This window comes from Chiloscyllium plagiosum, chromosome 14 (genome assembly GCF_004010195.1).
Source record: "Chiloscyllium plagiosum isolate BGI_BamShark_2017 chromosome 14, ASM401019v2, whole genome shotgun sequence".
In the NCBI taxonomy this organism is placed as follows: domain Eukaryota; kingdom Metazoa; phylum Chordata; class Chondrichthyes; order Orectolobiformes; family Hemiscylliidae; genus Chiloscyllium; species Chiloscyllium plagiosum.
The window spans coordinates 5,922,323-5,942,430 of record NC_057723.1 but is presented as its reverse complement, the minus strand read 5'-3'; the positions used below and the strand labels follow the sequence as shown (position 1 = coordinate 5,942,430).

Genomic DNA, 20,108 nt, shown 5'->3' with positions numbered 1-20,108 from the left:
AATTCCACCATCTGGCATGGTGGGATTTGAAGGCTGGTTCCTGGGTCTCCAGATTAATAGTCTGGTGATAATGCCACTAGGCCATCACCTCCTGTTTGCTGTAACTGACCAGATACATACTGCAAAAAGATTTTTAAAGCAAGATTTCATCTCAGCACTATTGTGTCCAGAATAACTCAAATTAAACAGTTGTACCTTTAGCAGCAAAGGAACATCTAATTGTATATTTCAGTCAATCCTCTGCTAACCTGTTACTTGTATTTTTCCAGTTTGTATGGGGGTCATGAATCAGGACTTGTTATCTTTTAATACTATACATCTGAGTTTTAAGAACAAAAATAAGCACTTATTTACTCTCTTCTAACCTGATTGTGTATGTGGTTAACTCAGAATCACCAGATCATCTTTCTGATGTACTGGGAAATTGACATTACCAGCACCAGGAGCCAAATTAAACTGCCTGGAAGTGTGGAGGAGGCTGATTTGACTGAGGCATTTAAGAGGGCATTGGGTTTTTTTTTAATAGTAATGATATATGATGATATGGCGGAAAGGCAGGTGATTGGTACTAGATAATAGAACTGGTGCAGGCATATTGAGCTGAATGGCCTCTTTCTGTACCATAATAATTGTCATTCTGTGAATAAAGGCAAAAAAAATTTATTTTTAAAATGTACAGTAATTTTTAAAAACTTGTGAGGTTGCAACTCTCTGACATCATTATTTTGATCATTGCTAACCTATACACAATAGAATCTCTGTCTTTACATGATCACAGAAACAGATTCCTGGGTAAAACCTCCAGGCGGATGTACTCAGCCAGTTGTTCTGGTTTAGTGATGAAGGTTACTTTCTTGGCAGTGTTTTCGTCCAACCTGGAAGATTGGAGTTGAGAAATGCTCACATTACAATTCAGCTTAAGACTAAACTTCAGCAGTGACTCAGTGGGGACCACTTTCATCTCCAGCGTCACTAAGTTTTAACTTGAAATCCCCATTCCAAGAAACTTGATCACAAAATCTGTGCAGAAATAGAGAATGACGGCGAAGGGTTGTTTTGCAGAATAGAGGCCTATGACCAGTGGTGTTCCACAGGGATTGGGACTAGGGGAACTTTTGTTTGTCATTTATACAAATGATTTGGTTCAGAATATAGGAGGCATGATTAATAAGTTTGCAGTTGACATTAAAATTGGTGGTGAAGTGGATAGTGAAGAAAGTTACCTGAGATTACAAAGACATCTTGATCCATTGGGTCAATGGGCTGAGGAGTGACAGATGAAGTTTAATTTGGATAAACGTGAGGTATTACATTTTGGCAAAACAATCAAAGGTAGGACTTATACAATTAGGGCCCTGGGTAGTGTTGTAGAACAGAGAGACCTAGGGGTTCAGGTATATAGTTCTTTGAAATTTGCATCACAGGTAGACAGGGTGGTGTTAAGAAGGCATTTAGCATGCTTGCCTTAATTGCTCAGACCTTTTGAGTATAGGAGTTGAAATGTTATGGTGAGGTTGTAGGATGTTGGTGAGGCCTCTGTGGAGTACTGTGTGCAGTTCTGATCACCTTGTTATAGGAAGGATATTATTAAATTTGCAAGGTTTCAAAAAAAATTTACCAGGATGTTGCTGGGAACAGAAGGTTTGAGTTAAAACAAAATAGGCTAGATAGGCTGGGACTTTTTACACTGGACCAAGCAGTGACCTTATATAGATCTTTGAAATCTTGTGGGGAATAGATAAGGTGAATAACAAACACATTTTCCCTAGTGTGGGGTGTGTTCAAAACTAAGGGACATATTTTTAAGACAAGAGGAGAAACATTTAAAAAGGACATAAGGGGCAATGTTTTTACACAGACAGAGGTTTATGTGTGGAATGAACTGCCAGAGGAAGTGGTGGATTCAGGTACAGTTACAATGTTAAAAATGTTGGTAAGTACATAAATAGGAAAGGACTGGAGGGATATGGGCCAAATGCAGACAGGTGGGACTCATTTTGTTTGGGAATATGTGTCAGCTTGGGTTGGATGGACTGAAAGGTCTGTTTCCATGCTGTATGACTCCAGGGTAGAACTGAGGAAATGTTACAATGTTGGGGCTCCATTGATCACATCAGGATCCTTTCTACTTTTTCCAGTGATGATAGAAGAATTGCAGACACAATTTTGAATTACAGAATTCTCCCCTAGTGCCCAATCTGACATTTGGACCTCAGTATTTTCTAATCACCCTGTTCAGAGATGTTATCATGTACCTTTGGAGCAGGTGACTCTTGAACCTGGGTTTCCTGGCTCAGGGGAAAGGATACTACCACTGTGCTTCAAGATCCTTTCAAAATTTCTCCTTCAACATCAATAATAATAATTCAGTCTGTCTGATCAACATCACCAAGTAGTGTGTGCTTTCAGTGTACACATTGTCTGCTGTGTATCCTATTGTGACCACATTTCAAAGGTGTTCATTTGTCTGGAAGGTGCTTTGGGAGATGAAATTTCGATAAAAATGCAACTCTTTCTCTGAAGTGATTTAGTCCATCAGTTGGTAACTCTGTTATCCCTTAACTCAATCACAACTGACACTCCCAGTATAGTAGGAAGGGAGTGCTGCACTATCAGAGGAGTCGTCTTTTGGATGCGAATTAGAACTGAGGCCTCTTCTGCCTTTCTGGACAATGGTGCAATTTGTAGAAGAGCAGTTGAGTTCTCCTACATCAACATACAACTCTTCCAAAGACAGAAGCTACTGTGTTTTGTTTCATTTTCTCTCTGTGGGATTGCACTGTGCACAGTTGGTTGCTGTAATTACCTGCACAATAACTGTGTCAGCATTGTAAAAGAGCTATCTCTTTGACCGTGGTGCACCACTCTGGGGATCCGACGTGATCCATGACTACATTCTTGGATCCTTTATGATGGAGTTACACGTCCGTCATTTGCAAGTATTTTTCTACTATCTATGACTAAACTCTGGTTGGGCTCGCCCATGAGAATAGCAATGAGGTATGAAGGAAGAAAAACCACTAAAGGTAATGAGCTTGTCATGATCTCTGTACTATAGTTGAAAGAGTTAATGCTTAATCTATCTACACCATTGATGATGTAAGTGACCATATGACATCAAACTCCAGAGAGAGATGATTCTGTGTTAGGCCCCCTGCTAAACTGACCCTGTCAACAGAAGAATGGATAATAAAAAGTAAAATTACAAAATCATGAGGGACAATGGATAGAGTGAATAACCAAGGTCTTTTTCTCATGGTAGGGGTGTCCAAAACTAGAGGGCATAGGTTTAATATGAGAGGGGAAAGATTTAAAAAGGATCCGGGGGCAACTTTTTCATGCAGAGAGTGGTGCAGGTATGGAGGAGATGGTGAAGACTTGTACAATTACAGGGCGACCCCCCGTATCCATGGAACCGTTTTCCATGGTTTCACTTATCCACGGTTTAACACGGCTGGAACATATAAATGGGAACTTTCCAGAACCAGAGACCAGGAGGCTGTCAGGAAGGTGTGTTTCCCATTGAAATCAATGGGTTCGCTCCTAAACATGGTAGGTCCTGGAACATAACCCCCACAGGTACGGGGGACTACGTACAACAATGAAAAGGTACCTGGATGGGTATATGAATAGGAAAGGTTTAGAGGGATATTGCTTATAAATGGGATAAGATTAGTTTAGGATAGCTGGTTGACATTGACGAGTTGGACCCAAGGGTCTGTTTCCATGTGGTACAGGTCTATGACTCCTACCAGCAGCTCATCTTCATTATTGAATCTAACCAAGAACACGAACTTTTCTTAAGGCACTCCTACCATGAGAACAGAATCTTGTTGCTGTTTGTGGGAGGTTGCTGTGTGTAAATAATCTGGAATGTTTCTTACATTAAACATAGAAATAGAGAAAACAGCTGCAGGAATAGGCCCTTCGAACCTGCGCCACCATTCAATATGATCATGGCTGATCATTCCATTCCCACCGTCTCTCCATCCCCCTTGATCCCTTTAGCCATAAGGGCCACGTCTAGCTCCCTCTTGAATATATCCAACGAAAAGGCATCCACAAGCTTCCCGTGGGAGAGAATTCCACAGGTTCACAACTCTCTGGGTGAAGAAATTCTTCCTCATCTCAGTCCTTACCCCTTATTCCCAGACTGTAATCCCTAATCCTGGACTTCCCCAACATTGGGAACATTCTTCCCGCATCCAGCCTGTCCAGTCCCATCAGGATTTTATATGTTTCTATGAGATCACCATTTCCCAACCCCCCGACCTCATTCTTCTAAATTCCAACAAATCTTCTAAATTCCATGGTGGCTCAGTGGTTAGCACTGCTGCCTCACAGCACCAGGGACCCACGTTTGATTTCCGCCTTGGGTGACTGTCTGTGTGGAGTTTGCACATTCGCCCTGTGTCTTCATGGATTTCCTCCGGGTGTTTCGGATTCCTCCCACAATCGTGAGATGTGCAGATTAGGTGGATTGGCCATGCTAAATTGTCCATAGGGATGTGTAGGTGAGGTGCATTAGTCAGGGGTAAATGTAGAGTGATAGGATAGGGGAATGGGTCTGGGTGGGTTACTCTTCGGAGGCTCAGTGTGAACTTGTTGGGCTGAAGGGCCTGTTTCCATACTGTTGGGACTCTATTCTATGAATACAAGCCCAGTCGACCCAGTCTTTCCTCATATGTCAGTCAGCTGTGGCTACAATTTAAAAGGAGTTAATTGCCTGGAAAATAATTGGGAACGTTTTGACATTGTAAAGGGTGCTATAGAAATTCTGTAGCATGTTCTATGTACACACAGAAACAAAGGGGATATTAACTTCATCATAATAAAAGCAAAATAGTGTGTTTGGGTCTGTCTCCAGTGGAGACTGGGCTGCTGAATATATTGAAGGGGTTAGACAAGGAAAGTGGAATTGAAGCCATGATGAAAGCAGCCATGATCATACTATGCAGCAGACATGAGGGACTGAATGGCCAAACCCTCCTATTCTTATGTTTTTGGAAACACAGGCATTTTAGTGTAGGGTATTGATTTCCCGCTAGGTTAGTTTCCACAGGAGTGAGATACAACCACCCCCTCCCTCCCCCCAACCATCACCACCTTCTTATCTCCGATCCCTCCCAGCCACACAATAGCCGCCCAAAGATGGTTTCATTTGGAAGAATAGAACATACCAACTGCGTATAATTACCCAGCAGCCGCTGAAAAGCACCGGTGGATTAACGATGAGCCAAATGCCTAGTCGCTCTGGATAATAATTGGAGAGCAACCAGATTAAGTTCTTAACAAATTGGTAATCCATGCTGTTCATTGAAAAGTCTTTCATGTCAAATACAATGCAGAAGTTATCACAGATGTCATCATCACACTGCTTGCCTGCTGTTTCCTGTGGAGTACAGAACAAGTTAAAAGACACAGCCATTTTATGAACTCTCTGCATTAATAATCAACCATATCACTCTCTGCATTAATAGTCAGTCATATCACTCCTTTCTTGAATGCCCAGATACTAATTCCATCTGCCTGTTCTCCAATAATTTATCCAAGAAACCAATCTGTGTATGTGTGATGGAGCAGAATGGCTGCATCTTCATCCTACACTGTAGCAGATTGGTGAACAGCTATGTATTTATGAGAATGATGGAAGAATGTGGACAACTTCACAAGAGCAGTAGTCACTGGCAGAACCAGGCTCTGCTTGTTAAACAGGAATCTGGTGATAAGGGTTGCGAAAAGGCTACTTGACCTTCATAGTTATCAAGGCTGCTAAATTAAGAGTCAGAAGGGAGGACAACAAAACAGGTCTGTCTTGTCTATACAATCATTGGATAGATGATCCTAAAGTCACAAGTGTCCTGGATGGGAGGCAAACTTGCTAGAGAAAACATATAAGAGGAAGTGTTTTGAAGACATCAGCAGTGTAACCTGGGGTCAATCATCGCAAAAGCCGGACGCTGAACTTGGAGTTCAGAGAAGGAGGGCAGGCCCAGCTGAGTGACTGAGGTCTGGCCAGCTCTCCCTCCCCAGTGTGGGTAATAGCGAAGTCTCAGTGAGTCTGAGGCAACTTTGTCCAATTTATGCTGCAATGTTCAATGGACTGAGAGACAAATAAGTAGATTGCAGGAATAGGACAGGTCCTAATCATTGTGTTGGGCAATAGGCAACCATATCTTATCTCTGTGCTGAAATTTACATTTGTAGGTGGTTAGCTTCATAAAATTCCCCAGATAACCTTCACACTGTCCTCTTCCTCCTCCTCTGCTCAGCTTTTCCACAATCTTACTGTGGGATGGCCACATGGAGAAACCAGGAAATCTTGTGACTGACATATATTAGTCCAACTTATCTTCTGTACCTCACAACAGTTCTACAGTAGAACTAATACATTCAACTTCAGTATGACCAGACTATTCATTTCTAAGTATTACTGTTTTAACCTCGGGGAGGTTGAGGTCTAAGACTTGGCTGGGCCTCCATTGCCCCAACTCACGCCCTAAAGAGAATGATCAATGACTGGTGGGCTCTGAAGAGAGCCTTAATGTTAAAACGTTAGCAGTTTCTCTCTCCACAGATGCCAGCAGACTTGTTGAGTTTCTCCAGCATTCTCTGTGTTTGTTTAACAACAACTTAGGGACATTCACCCACTCCAACTCCCTCCCCTCCCAACACCTCCCCACATTCCCTCAGCACTTTCCCATAAAATCACAGAATGTACCATACCTGCCCGTTTATCTAAGACCTTTCAGGCACCTTTCAGGTGAAGCAGGAATTTACCTACACTTCATTCAATCTAGTCTTCTGTATTCACAGCTCACAATGTGGTCTCCTCAACAGTGCGGAGAGAAGGCAAACTGGGTGACCACTTTGCTGGACACCTATGTTCTATTTGTAAAAATGACCGTGAGTATCCAGTTGCCCACCACTCCAACAAATCACCGTCTTCCCACAGTGACAATTGTCTCAGGCCTGGTGCGGTGTTCCAGCGAAGTTCAACACAAGCGCAGGATCAGCATCTCATCTTCCACCTAGATACCTTCCAGTTTTCAGGACTCAACATTGAATTTCACAATTCCAGTACGTGAACACCCTCCTCCATATTTGTTACTTTGCCCCATATTCCTAGGCCCTATTTTTATCTGGATTGCACCCAGTACAGCCAATCCATTTTCAACCACTTACACTTCTCACTGGCACTTTACCCAGCACTTCTCTCTCTCAGTCTCTGCTCATCATCAGCTATCTCTTTGTTTGCTGATCCTTTATTTCCCTCTCTCTGCTCACTATTTCCATGTGCTGTATCAATTTCCCCCTCACCCCATCATCAGTATAAATACTACCTGTTCTCAGCTATCCAGTACAGTCAGAGGAGGGTCACTGGAGTTGAAATGTTAACCCAGTTTTTCTCTCCACAGATACTGCTAGACCTGAGTTTCTCCCACAATTTCTATTTCTGTTTCAGATTTCCAGCATCTGCAGTTCTTTTATTTTTATTGAATGAAGTCACATGGGTTGAATGGAAGGACACAAATTCATACAATATACAGTCTGATCAAACTCCCTCAAACAGTCAGAAAGAGATAGAAAAACAAATGTTTCAGGAACTAAAATAATGCTAGAGGATATCAACACCCTACTATTAATTCAGATAATCTCTTTGTAAAAGGCATAGAGAACACAATCTTACATTGTATTTGAGAGACTTTTTAACCAGTAAATAACAAATTCAATTATAGACGTGGCAGTTCTGTACTTAGTTTTATGGAATGAATTGAAGCAAATGGATAGAATATCGATGGGAGAGCATTTTTATGGCAGAGATCATAATTGAGTTAGTTTTAGAATCATTACCGAAAAGGATAAGACCAAGAATAAAAGACCAATGTTATAGTGTGAAACAGCAACAATTTGGTCACTTGAAGGTAAATCAGCGTCAGACCAGTGCAAGGCATACGAGCGGAGATAGAACAAATAGAGATATTGCCAGAGAAACTCAGTAGACCCAGAAATTTCCATGGAGAGAAAACAGACATAGTATTTCAAGTCCAATGACCCTTCTTCCCTTCCCTTGCCAGATTTAAGGGAATAAGCAAGAGTGAAGTAGGCAATTTAGAGAAAACTCATATCAAATGACTTGAGCACAATATCACAAGACACCTTGAGGAGTTAAGAAAGTGCAGGGATGAAATCAAGAAGGAAATTAGGACAGAAAAGAGAGGACATGGAAAAATATTGGCAAGTAAGTTCAAGGAATATTGGCAAGTATGGTCATTGGATAAACATATAGATGACAGTAGAATAATGTAGGTTAGATGGACTTTAGATTGGTTTCACAGGTCAGTGCAACATCGAGGGCCGAAGAGCCTGTACTTGGGGTGTAATGTTCTATGTTCTAAGATCAAGGTAAAGCAAAATATGCTATAAATAATGAAGAGCAAGCGGTTTACTAAGGAAAGAGTAGGGTCTATTAGAAACCAAAAACATAATGTGCGTGTGGAGGTACAAGATGTGAGCATGGTTCTGAAAGAAGACTCAGCTGTTTTCACAGTAAGAGAAGGATGAATCAGACATTGTAGCTAAGGAGGAGGCCCGTAAGATATTGGATGGAATAAACTTAGTGAGGGAGTGATACTAATAGCTTCAGCATCTCCAGGTCCAAATGAAATGGAATTCTGGGCTGCTTAAGGAAAGAGACTCTGATGGTCATTTCCCATCTCTCTCTTACTCCAGTCTGACTGCTGGATGATAGCTAATGTTCACAGTTGTTTGAAAAAGGAGGAAGCAATAAAATGAGAAATGACAAGCCAGTCAAAATTTCTTCAGTGATGGCAAGTCATTGGAAAACATTCTCACAGAAGATTAATCGGGGCAGTCAACATGGCTTTGTTAAGGGAAGGTTTTGCTTGACTAAGCTGATTGAAGAAGAGACGTGGAAGGTCATTAAGGGCAGCACATCTAATGCAGTCAATATGAATCTTAGCAAGGCTTTTGACAAGGTTTCACATGGCAGAGTGGCCAACAAATACAAAGCTCATGAAAACCAAGAGCAAGCTGGATTCAAAAATTGGCTCAATGGCAGGAATCAGATGGTTATGGTTAATGAGTGTTTCACAGTGGTCAGTACTGGATTCCTTACTGTTCCTGGTGTGAATCAATGATTTTAACTTAATTGTAGGGAGCATGACAAAGTATTTTGCAGATGATATAGGCTGGGATATTGATATTGAAAAAGACAGCAGTAGACTACAGGAAAATGGCAAATGGGTTTCAGTCCAGTGAATTTAAGCAAATGTAACTAAAGAAGCAAGGAATCAACTATAAATAGAAGGAATCTAAGAAGAACAAAAGTGTAGAGTATCATTGAAATTCATTTCTACAGATCTCCAAAGACCAAAGGACAGAAAATGAGATGGTTAAGGGAGTACTTCCTGTCTTCATAGAATCATGCAGTACTGAAGAGACCATTCAGCCAAAACAAGTCTGTACTAGCCGAGTCCTAGAGTATAAGAGCAGGAAATTATCCCAGAACTGTATAAAACTCTACTTAGACTGAGGATAAATTACTCTAGATTATTGGTCATCACATTACTGAAAACATATGGTGACACTAGATAGGGTACAGTTGAGATTTCTGAGAATGTGGTTGGGCTTAGAATTTGAGTGATCAAGAAAAATTGGATAGGCTTGGATTGGTTTTCATTGGAACAGAGGAGGCTGAGGGGAGATTTAATTGATGTGTCTAAGATTATGAAGAACCTAGATAGTGTGGCTAGAAGGATCTATAACCAGGGATGCATAGATTCAAAGCGATTGGAATGAAGATTAAAGGGGATTGAGGAGAAATTGTTTCACCCAAATCTCACCGTGTGAAAGACTGGGACAGAGGCAACATTAAAACATTAACATTAACAAAAAAACATTCGGACATGCTCTTGAGGTGCCTTAATCTACAGGGCTACAGTATTAAAGCTGGAAAGAAGAAATAGGCTGGATGGCAATAGCTTTAACAAACACTTATTATGAGGGGTAAAATAACGGATTCTTATTAAACTGGAGTATTTAAAATGTTCCAAAAATTCTCTTTGAACATGAAATCTAAACTCACCAAAAGATATACAATGAACTTCATAAGACTTTGCAGGTTCCGATCCTTTGCATGATGAAGTTTGGCTGTTACCAATAAAATGGGCCTGAGGGAATAAAATTACACAATGACTTTACTTGCCTCAATTTAACTGTGATAACTGGGTGGTTAACTGTATTCAGTTGACAGACATTCACTGGGAATCCACTTGCCACTCTTGGGGGCCTTGTGGCGCAGTAGCTAATGTCCATACCTCCTGGCCAGAAGTTCTGAGTTCAAGTCCCATCTTGGGAGCTGATGGCAATAGAGTGAGACCAAACAGGTTGATTATCAATCTCAAAGTTATTGTATTACCCTTCTGGCAGGTGATGGTCGCACAATACATGAATATATATATTATAAAACCAAGGGGGATTTTGGGGAAATAATGAAAAGAAAGGGCACTTTTCGGCCCTAAAACAAATAAAGCCGACTGTTGCAGTGCAGTGGTAGTGTCCAAACATAAAAATAAATAAATAAGTTTTGAAAGAGGCAGCCTTTCTTGTAAAAAAAAATAAGAGTGGGAATTTCCTGGTTAGCTATAACTGTGTGGGAGCTGCAGCATAACAGTCCCTTGTTAAAAGACACCCTGCACAGTTTCCTGCCATGAGGAAATTACATCCTTGTGTGTAGGTGGTGTAACTCTGCAACTAGTACTTTTAAAGATTAGGCTCTATTCTTCATAAGTAAAATCAGACATCTGTGGTACCCACTTTAACATTCATTTCTGCTGTTACAGAGCCAGTATGTAGTTAGGAATTGTGGGTATCAGCCTAGGGGCAACAGGGAGCCTCTCACCTCTAGGTCAGAAAACCATAGGTTCATAGCATCATTGCAGAGACTTGAGCCCACAATCTAGTGTGATTCTCCCAGAACACACAGTGTTGGAGTTCAGAGGTGCCCTTTTCCACATTGAGATCCTATTCACACTTTTAAACTGATGTGAAAGAATCCCTGGTCACTTCTGGAGGAAGAGAAATAAAGTCCTCCATAGTGTCCTGGGCCAACATTTATCCCTCAACCAGCATTGTTAAAAAACATTAAAACTGAAATTGATGGAAAAGCTCAGCAAGTCTAACAGCATGTGTGGAGAGAAATCAGAGTTAACATTTCAGGTCAAGTGACCATTCCTCAAAACAGTTTTCATTTCTGAACTACAGCATTTGCAGTAATTTCGGTTTTTACTGCAAAAAAAGTAACAGTATTGCTGGAAAATGACCAGTTTTGTCAAAACTTTTGTAAATGCGTAGAGGTGTTGCCATAGAGAAAATACTAATTAGGGTCCACTGACCAACCAATCAGCATTCTCCTCTCATACACTATACATGTTGTCTGTCCTTTACTTTTATGTTCTTGCAAATTTCCTCACAGTACAAGATGCAAAGGCTTCAACAAAACGTGTCTTTTTTTCAGTATACTAATGTTGTGGAGTAACAAACAACTAACCGACAACTTATTATCTGGTTATTATTTAATTGTTTTATAACTCATTATGTGGAGGTGCCAATGTTGGACTGGTGTGGGCAAAGTCAGAAGTCATATGACACCGAGTTATAGTCAAGTAAACCTGTTAGACTATAAGAACATAAGAACTAGGAGCAGGAGCAGACCATCTGGCCCATCGAGCCTGCTCCGACATTCAATAAGATCATGGCTGATCTTTTCATGGCCTCAGCTCCACTTAACCACCCCCTCACCGTAACCCTTACTGTTCAAAAAGTTATCTATCTTAGCTTTAAAGCATTTACTGAGGATGCCCCAATGACTTCAATGGGCAGGGAATTCTGTAGATTCACAGCCCTCTAGGTGAAGAAGTTCCTTCTCAATTCAGTCCTAAATCTGCTATTCCCTAATTTTGAGGCTATGCCTTTTGTCCAAATTTCATTCACCAGTAGAAATATCCAATCTATGTCTATCCTGTTTACTCCCTTCATAATTTTACATGTTTCTATAAGATCCCCCCTCATTCTTCTAAATTCCAATAAATATAATCCCAGTCTTCTCAGTCTCTCCTCATAAGCCAACACTCTCAACACTGGAATCAACCTGGTGAACCTCCTCTGTACTCCCTCTGGTGCCAGTACATCCTTTCTCAATATAGATAGGGTGGATAGTGAAAGTCTTTTTCCTAGGATGATGACATCAGCTTGTACAAGGGGACATAACTACAAATTGAGGGGTGATAAATTTAAGACAGATATCAGAGGCAGGTTCTTTACGCAGAGAGTGGTAAGGGCGTGGAATGCCCTACCTGCTAATGTAGTCAACTCAGCCACATTAGGGAGATTAAACAATCCTTGGATAAGCACATGGATGATGATGGGATAGTGTAGGGGGACGAGCTGAGAATAGTTCACAGGTCGGCGCAACATCAAGGGCCGAAGGGCCTATTCTGCGCTGTATTGTTCTATGTTCTATAACCTGGCATCATGTGACTTCTGACATTTTACATCTCATTGATGATAAAGACCGTGGTCATTCAGTGGTTTTGCTTTGTTAGTGTTGTTTTCTTTCAATTTGTTGCTTCCTCTATATTTATATATTTTAATACTTCAATATAAAATACGATTTAAGCGTGGAGAAGACAGCAAAATTTACTCATCTTATTCATAGAAACCTATAAAACTTGTATCAACCTGTAAAATTCAAATGGGACCAGACAGGAAGGATGTTCCCAATGTCTAGGAAGTCCAGAACCAAGGATCACTGTCTTAGAATGTGGGGTAGGCCACTTAGGATTAAGATGAGGATGATTTTCCTCACCCAGACAATGGGAGCCTGTGGACTTCTCTGCCACAGAAAGGGGTTGAGGCCCAAACATTGAGTAACTCCTCGGGCTAAAGGGATGAGGAGAAATCAGGAATAGGGGACTGAACTGGATGTTCAGTCATGGTCATATTGAATGGTGGAGCAAGCTCAAAGGGCCAAATGGCCGACTGCTCCTATTTTCTATGTTTAACTCTTTAGATTCTGGCTCTTTGCTTCAGAGTTATTTTTCTCCCCTGTTTTCTATTAATGAAAAAATCCAGTTAATAAAGTGTGAGGATACCTGCCTGCCAGCATTGTCTTTCTCCTCCAGCAACACTGCTTTCCCGCTTCTCAGTTCAGTCTTGATGTCTGAGTCCTCAACAGTAATTGAGTCAACGCCAAACTCCTTCCTCCATTTCAAGTAACGGAGGATCGCATTGAAGGCCTGATCCACAGATCGGAAAGCCCGCAGGAACCTTGCAAAAGCCTTGTCATTCAAATCCTGCAAAACATCACTCAATTCTCAGGCACTCACTGAGGCCATTTTCTTTCCTCCCTCAATGCTTTAATAGTGACTACTCCACATTGGCACCTCCCCATGGTCAGGCAGAGTGTGTGCGCCAGTGGAGTTTCTGACACTCCGAAAGGTCATAGACAGCCTTCCAATAATCCAAGTTTGGACATAGTCCATAGTTTGATCTTACAAGCATGTTTCAGTCAGCCTTGATTGCACTCTAATTTCTTAGTGAGAAAGTATGGGCTACTATGCCATGATCATATAATCTAGGCTAGCATTCTGCTCCAGTATTGAGGAAGTGCTGCACTGTCGACAATGCACTCTTGCAGTAGAGATGTTTAGCCAAAACCCTGTTTGTCTGCCTTCTCTTATGCATGTTCTTCTGGTAGGAGTAGCAGTTCTCCTCCACCAATATCTAAAAGTGCTTATCAGCACATTTATTTCATTTCTGTTTAGGGAAGCTGGCCCAAAATTGTATACGTGGCTGCTACATTTGCTCCAAGAGAGATTACACTTCCTAATGACTTCTCTGACTCGAAAGCACTTTGAGATAACCTGAAATAATGAAAGACATTGTTATAAATGAGAAGATATTTCTTTCATTGGACTCGATGTGTAAAATATTTCCCAGTGCACAAACTCCATCCACAATTAATATTTACTCTAGATTATCCAGAACTTAAACTTCACACAAAATATTTTCATTAGATAATTCAATAGTTTAATTCATAAACCTATTCCTACCTTTGGAAATGTGTTGCTTATATCCTGAAAAAGAAAATAACAAAATTTAGATGATTTTTGTTAATTAGTGCTGTGACTCAGAGATGTAAAACAATCATACCTTTGCCTTCTGTTCTAGCAAGACTTTATTCTCCTCTGAGTCTGATACAGTCGGACAAGATCCCTCTTCAGAGGCAAGGCTTTCATTTTCCCTAATAGTAAAACATTTAAAAATTGCAAAGATATATGACACAAATATTTGACATATCTTTGCCATAAATCTCTACAGCTGTTAACTTCCTGAATTAAACACCTGACTCCATGTATTGTAGGGAGAGGTGTAATCACTGAAGAGCTTTAAGAGATTAGAATATAACAACTTGAGGTTTTTTCTTCCATTTCATCCAGAACAATGCTAATGGACTTTGCTGCTATTTTACTGATACATAAAGAATTCTTGGTGGATTGGGGAATGAATATGTATCCTAATATTGTGGAAATACTATGTGCCATTTTATAAATAAAGGAATTACAATAAAACAATAATTCGATAAGGTTAACCAACTTTAGCTTTTTAATTTAATTATGGATGCAAAATATGAAACAACTTATTTCATAGGTTTTGCATTCATTCAAACCAGAATTCAATTCCTGATGGGCAATTTAATCCAGCTCCCTTTGACAGGGTACCAGGAATTGCTCTTTGAATGAAAGAAATGTCCAATTCAAATATAGTTATGTGATATTAAAGGGTTAACTTGCTCTGCTGACCTGCAGGAAATTGGATGTCCCGAGGCTAGGGTGGGATGCCTCTGGCTTACTGATAGATTGTAAGAAATTACATTATCATCTCCTATTATTGAAAGCCATTTACATGGTCATTTCCTTGCCATTCAGAGCCATTTACATGTCATCTCCTACTATTCAGAGATAATTTACACTTTCATCATCATCCTATTCAAAATCAATAAGAATTTTACAGATGGAATTACCTCTGAGCAAGGAGGACCAAGGTCAAGTTTTGCCTGCTCCAGACGTGTGCTATAACATTTCTGAACAGGTTGATTTTTTAAAAAAATGCAGAACCTAAGGCCTACACAACTGCAGGCAAGACTACCAGCAGTGGAGCCAAGGGAGCTCAGTGTGAGACATGGGACCAGTATTGGAGGGATTACAGATTTTACAAAGCGCTGAATAAGGTTAAAGCAGTTGGGATGTCCAGTACTATGAAGGACTCTGAACACAAAGATGAGAATTTTAAAATATTAATATAAAGAAAGTTCTTCAAAAAGTTGCAGGCGAAGTTACCAATGAATCCAATACTGAAATCACTAAAACTGATGAAAAGCTTGGTTGAACAGTGGGATAAAAGAAGATTTTTAGAGATAGAGAGAATATTTAGGGAGTGGTACCTGGAAATTGAATCAAGTGGCTGAGAGCTTTGTTACAAATCATGGGATACCAGGAGTAAAGAAGTTCGTAAAAGTTAGAGTGACAAGAGTATTTGAGAGATGGTAATAGGTGCAATGATCCTTACAGTGTCAAATGATTAATCTTATATGTAAACCTCATATTCACAAAGTATTTTCCACACCTTTAGGATTACCCAGAGTACTTGCACAGCTACTAACATGTTTGACATGTAATGTAGGATATGTAGCAGCTAATTTGAGTTTAGTGAACTTTTATAAGCAGCCATATGAAATGATATGATGTATTTTCATATGCTGATTGAGGGATAAATGTCAGTCTAAATAAATGAATACACAGCAAAATTCATTTTGACATGTTATAATCCAATATTAGTTAGAAAGTGATAGCCATGCAAGGTTATGATTTAAGAACAGGACACTGCAAAATGGGTGTAACTTTAGTGCTTGGTAATTTCGATTGAAGATATTATATATGTAGTAACCTTTTTAAATACTGATAGATATGGCCCCATTACTGTTACAGCAATGTTGTGACATTCTGGGATTTATGGGATGAGAGCCGGTTTCCCCCAATTTATGGTGTGTCTGTATACAATACCCTTATCTGCTACCTTGCCGAAGATGCCATTCCATTCTGACTCCGATGGTTTCTTGAAGTCATTTCTGTCGCCCACTATTTGCCTGATGGTAAAGCTGGACTCAGAGCACAAACTCAGAGCGAATCATTCGCATTGTGCCGTCACTCACTCCTGAATGCTCACAATAGAACAAAGCACCGGCAACATTCCTGTGACTGCAGCAAGATGTATTGTGTATGTCTGTGTGCGTGTCGAAGAGGGAGATTACAGCTTCAACTGAATCTGGGACCCATGTCCCAGAGAGTTAACAGGGACTGTGTTACAATATTGCAATTGCATGAAATAAAAACATCACTAATTTTTTACTCATTTTAAAGTCAAAAAAGACCATGACATGCAAGATAAATTAACATGGGAAGTGTTAAACATTGTGTAAACACATATTCTCCCTGTTCCACTTCCGCATTGAGTTGCAATTTGCAACACCCCATATGATGGTAAATGTTGCCCACACGAGGGATTCCTAACCAATGCCATGGGCGGGATGGATCACGTGAGATAAAGAGGCGGGACTGGCTCCCTGCGAGCGGCGAGTTTCTGCCAGGGGGCGGGGTCAGCCATGCGGGCGTGACGAGGCGGGGCCAGGCTATGTAGGTGGGGCCAGGCTATGTAGGCGAGGCCGAGGGCGGGCAAAATTAAAAATCACACCACACCAGGTTTTTTTTAGATTAGATAAGATTACTTACACTGACCCCCCAAAGAGCAACCCACTCAGACCCATTCCCCTACATTTACCCCTTCACCTAACACTATGGGCAATTTAGCAAGGCCAATTCACTTAACCTGCACATTTTTGGACTGTGGGAGGTTATAGTCCAACAGGTTTATTTGGAAGCACTAGCTTTCATAGCACTGCTCCTTTGACAGGTAGCTAGTGGGGCAGGATCATTAGACACAGAATTTATAGGACAAGTTCAAAGTGTCATACAATTGATGTGATGTATTGAACAAACCTGGATTGCTGTTAACTGTCTAATACAGCAAGCCAGGCAGCATCAGGGGTGGAGAAGTCAATGTTTAAGGGTTACACTTGAAACGTTGACTTCTCCGCCTCCTGATGCTGCCTGGCTTGCTGTGTTCTTCCAGCCTCCTGCTTGTTTATCTTGGATTCCAGTATCTGCAGATTTTTTTGTCTCTAATCTAGTTAAGTCTTTAATCGCTTAGAATGGGGAGGCAGTTTCGATTTATGAATATTGTAAATCCCAGAGTCTATGGGGTGAATTTGCAATTGCAGATTCTATTTGCAGATACATTCTATTTTGTTCAAAAAGCACATAACCTGTAGGCAGTCAGTCCATGTTGTGCAAAGCTAGTCTTTTTTTTTAAAAGCTGTTCCTTGGCTCAAGGATACTCTGTACTTGTTTTTTCCAGAGGGGTAATAAACCAGGCCAGACTGGTTTGATACAGAGATGAAAAGGATTTTGAGAGGTCTTTTGTTTATATGTAAACAGATGAGACTTCAGACCAAAGTGGTCATGTTTTTGAAATGACCTGTAGAATGAAAGGGGAGTGGTGAGCTCTCTAGCTGGGCAGTTTAGTTCAGTCAACAGTGAGCTGTGTGGAAACTCTCTCTTCTGCCCTTCTAACTTCAACCTGTAAGCATCTGACCCTTTTTTGTACCATGTTTTAAAGGGGGTTTGCTTATTGGGACGGTTTTGTATATTCGGATCAGCATAATTAAGTCTAGTTTGGATAGACAGTGTTCTGTAAGGGTTCTTTATTCTATTCTTTATGTTTCATTGTGTAATTTTGTGAATACATTTGTGTAAAGTTATGGTCTGGGCTGCCTGCTTAAGGATGTTTTGAGTGGTCTGGCCTAGTCCTTAACAATGTGACATTTTATAAATTCCTAATTTGGAGATAGAACCAATCTGACTCAAGGACTCTAACTTCACACCTTTAATACTTTGACTGAGATGTTACTTTTTTCATACTGATGAAACCTGAAGTTATCTCGGGACTGTGACTTGAAAAAAGTTCTGGGTTTTACATTTTAATGAACCGAAACCTGCATACCCTAAGTGATTAAAGATTTAACAGCAATCTAGGTTTGTTCAATACATCACATCAGTTGTATGACATTTTGATCTTTTACTATAAATTTTGTGTCATATGATCCTGCTCCACTAGCTACCTGATGAATGAGCAGCGCTCCGAAAGCTTGCACCTGTGCTTCTAAATAAACCTGTTGGACTATAAACTGATTTGGAGATGCCGGTGTTGGACTGGGGTGTACAAAGTTACAAATCACACAACACCAGGTTATAGTCCAACAGGTTTAATTGGAAGCACTAGCTTTCGGAGCACTGCTCCTACATCAGGTGGTTGTGGAGTACACAATTGTAAGACACAGAATTTATAGCAAAAGTTTACAGTGATGTAACTGAAATTATACATTGAAAAATACCTTGATTGTTTGTTTATAAGTTTGTGGGGTGAATTTGTACTTGCAGGGTTCACTGTACTTTGCTCAAAAACTGCATGAATCCATGTAAGATTCTGTTAATTCATTTTTTAGATTAGAATCAGTCTAAACATTATGGCACAGACAGCAGCACACAGAGGTGCTAATACCCAATACATTATCTGAGCTCCCACTAATTGTTAAAGTTCACTTGAGAATGTAATTTCTTAAAAAATGTTTTGCGATTTACATATGAAAGAAATGAAATTATGAAAGAATGAAATGGTCATTCTAACAGATGAGAGACTTAACAAACAATCAACGTATTTTTCAATGTATAATTTCAGTTACATCACACTTTAAACTTTTGCTATAAATTCTGTGTCTTACAGTCGTGTACTCCACAACCACCTGATGAAGGAGCGGTGCTCCGAAAGCTAGTGCTTCTAATTAAACCTGTTGGACTGTAACATGGTGTTGTGTGATTTTGGACTTTATCCAGCACAGTGTGGATTCTGTGTGGTTTTGGGCGGTGCTTAAGTTTCGTGGGCGGGATCGGCGTATATTTGGGCGGGGTCTGAGCGTGACTGGGCGGGGTCTGGATACCGCTGGGCGGGATCTGGGTGCTTATGGGAGGTTCTTTGTGTCTCCGATCGGTGTTACGTAATTCTGGGCGGGGTCTGTGTTTTACTGAGCGTGGTCTGATTGGTTCAGAGCAGTGTCCGTATGTCACTGGGCGGTGTCTGCGTGGTTCAGGGCGGGGATTGGGGGTTTTAGGGCGGGGTCCGTTTGCCCCTGGACGGGGTCTGGGTTAAATGGGCGGGGCCTGGCGTGCGTTTGTGTGATTGACGGCTCCACGCGGCGCCGGTTGACGGTTTTGACCGGTTTCTCTTTCACTTCAGGACATGGCAGACCGAGCAGCGTTAGAGCTTGCGGTGAAGCAACAGGGCGAATTGGTCCGTAAACTGAAGGCGGGCCAAGCTCCTCCGGACCAGGTCGGCTTATTAATAAAATCCGGCTCCTGCGGCCTGTGGATCCGCGGACTTGAGTGGCGGCTGTAGCCGGGAGAAATGGCCTTAGCCCTGGGAGGGGCAATGGACAGTTAGGACTGATCCCCGGCCTCTACTGAGGGAAATGACTGGCCCAGCAAGATCAGTCAGTGACCCTCTTTCCATGCCTGATGGGGGGGGGGATTCCTATTCCCATTCCTATTCCCATTCCCATTCCTATTCCCATTCCCATTCCTATTCCCATTCCCATTCCCGATGAGGGAATGACATCTGTACTCATTCCTAACGAGGAGGTGAACACTATTCCCATTTCTGATGAAGGAGTGACCATTCACATCCCTGATAATTGGGGTGAACTTTGTACCCATTCCTGATGCAGAGGTGATTCCTACTCCTATTCCCATTCCTGATGAAAGAGAGAAATCTGTACCCATTCCTGATGAAGGGGTAATTCCTATTCCAATTCCCTTTCCTGATGAAGGGGTGAAATCTGTTCCCATTCCTGATGA

The 20,108-nt window shown here is 41.0% G+C and overlaps 2 protein-coding genes across 5 annotated transcripts in view; one reads left to right on the top strand and one right to left on the bottom strand.

Moving 5' to 3' along the window:
* Positions 1–654: 654 nt before the first annotated feature.
* Positions 655–16,583, bottom strand: LOC122556878 (CRAL-TRIO domain-containing protein C3H8.02-like). Of its 3 annotated transcripts, XM_043704132.1 has the most exons (8): positions 16,159–16,583; positions 14,236–14,326; positions 14,136–14,159; positions 13,176–13,376; positions 10,341–10,381; positions 10,109–10,193; positions 5,181–5,392; positions 655–875 (listed from the first exon to the last, which is right to left on the bottom strand). In XM_043704132.1, exons 1-8 carry the CDS (start codon positions 16,206–16,208, stop codon positions 773–775), a joined length of 807 nt encoding a protein of 268 aa, XP_043560067.1. In that variant the 5' UTR covers positions 16,209–16,583; the 3' UTR covers positions 655–772. The 3 variants fall into 3 exon arrangements, with proteins under 3 accessions (XP_043560067.1, XP_043560068.1, XP_043560069.1); XM_043704133.1 differs by lacking the exon at positions 10,341–10,381 and having other exon boundaries at positions 13,180–13,376; XM_043704134.1 differs by lacking the exons at positions 10,109–10,193; positions 10,341–10,381.
* A 2,827-nt stretch (positions 16,584–19,410) lies between these two features.
* The window catches only part of hars (histidyl-tRNA synthetase), a 33,453-nt gene continuing 32,755 nt past the window's right edge, over positions 19,411–20,108 (top strand). Inside the window, exon 1 of one of the 2 annotated variants that reach the window (XM_043703076.1) lies at positions 19,411–19,584. In XM_043703076.1, the coding sequence (XP_043559011.1) occupies positions 19,495–19,584 (90 nt within the window). In that variant the 5' untranslated portion in view covers positions 19,411–19,494. The remainder of the gene's footprint in view (positions 19,585–20,108) is intronic. The other variant, XM_043703075.1, reaches the window with a different exon arrangement.

Bases quoted from the DNA above. Each gene is read 5' to 3' on its own strand.
- LOC122556878 (XM_043704132.1), bottom strand. From the start codon at position 16,208: ATGACTTCAAGAAACCATCGGAGTCAGAATGGAATGGCATCTTCGGCA. The intron at 13,377-14,135 runs GTAGGAATAGGT...GATGTTTTGCAG, and splicing joins TAAGCAACACATTTCCAAAG to GATTTGAATGACAAGGCTTT. The intron at 5,393-10,108 runs GTGAGTTTAGAT...TGTACTCCACAG, and splicing joins AGTTCATTGTATATCTTTTG to GAAACAGCAGGCAAGCAGTG.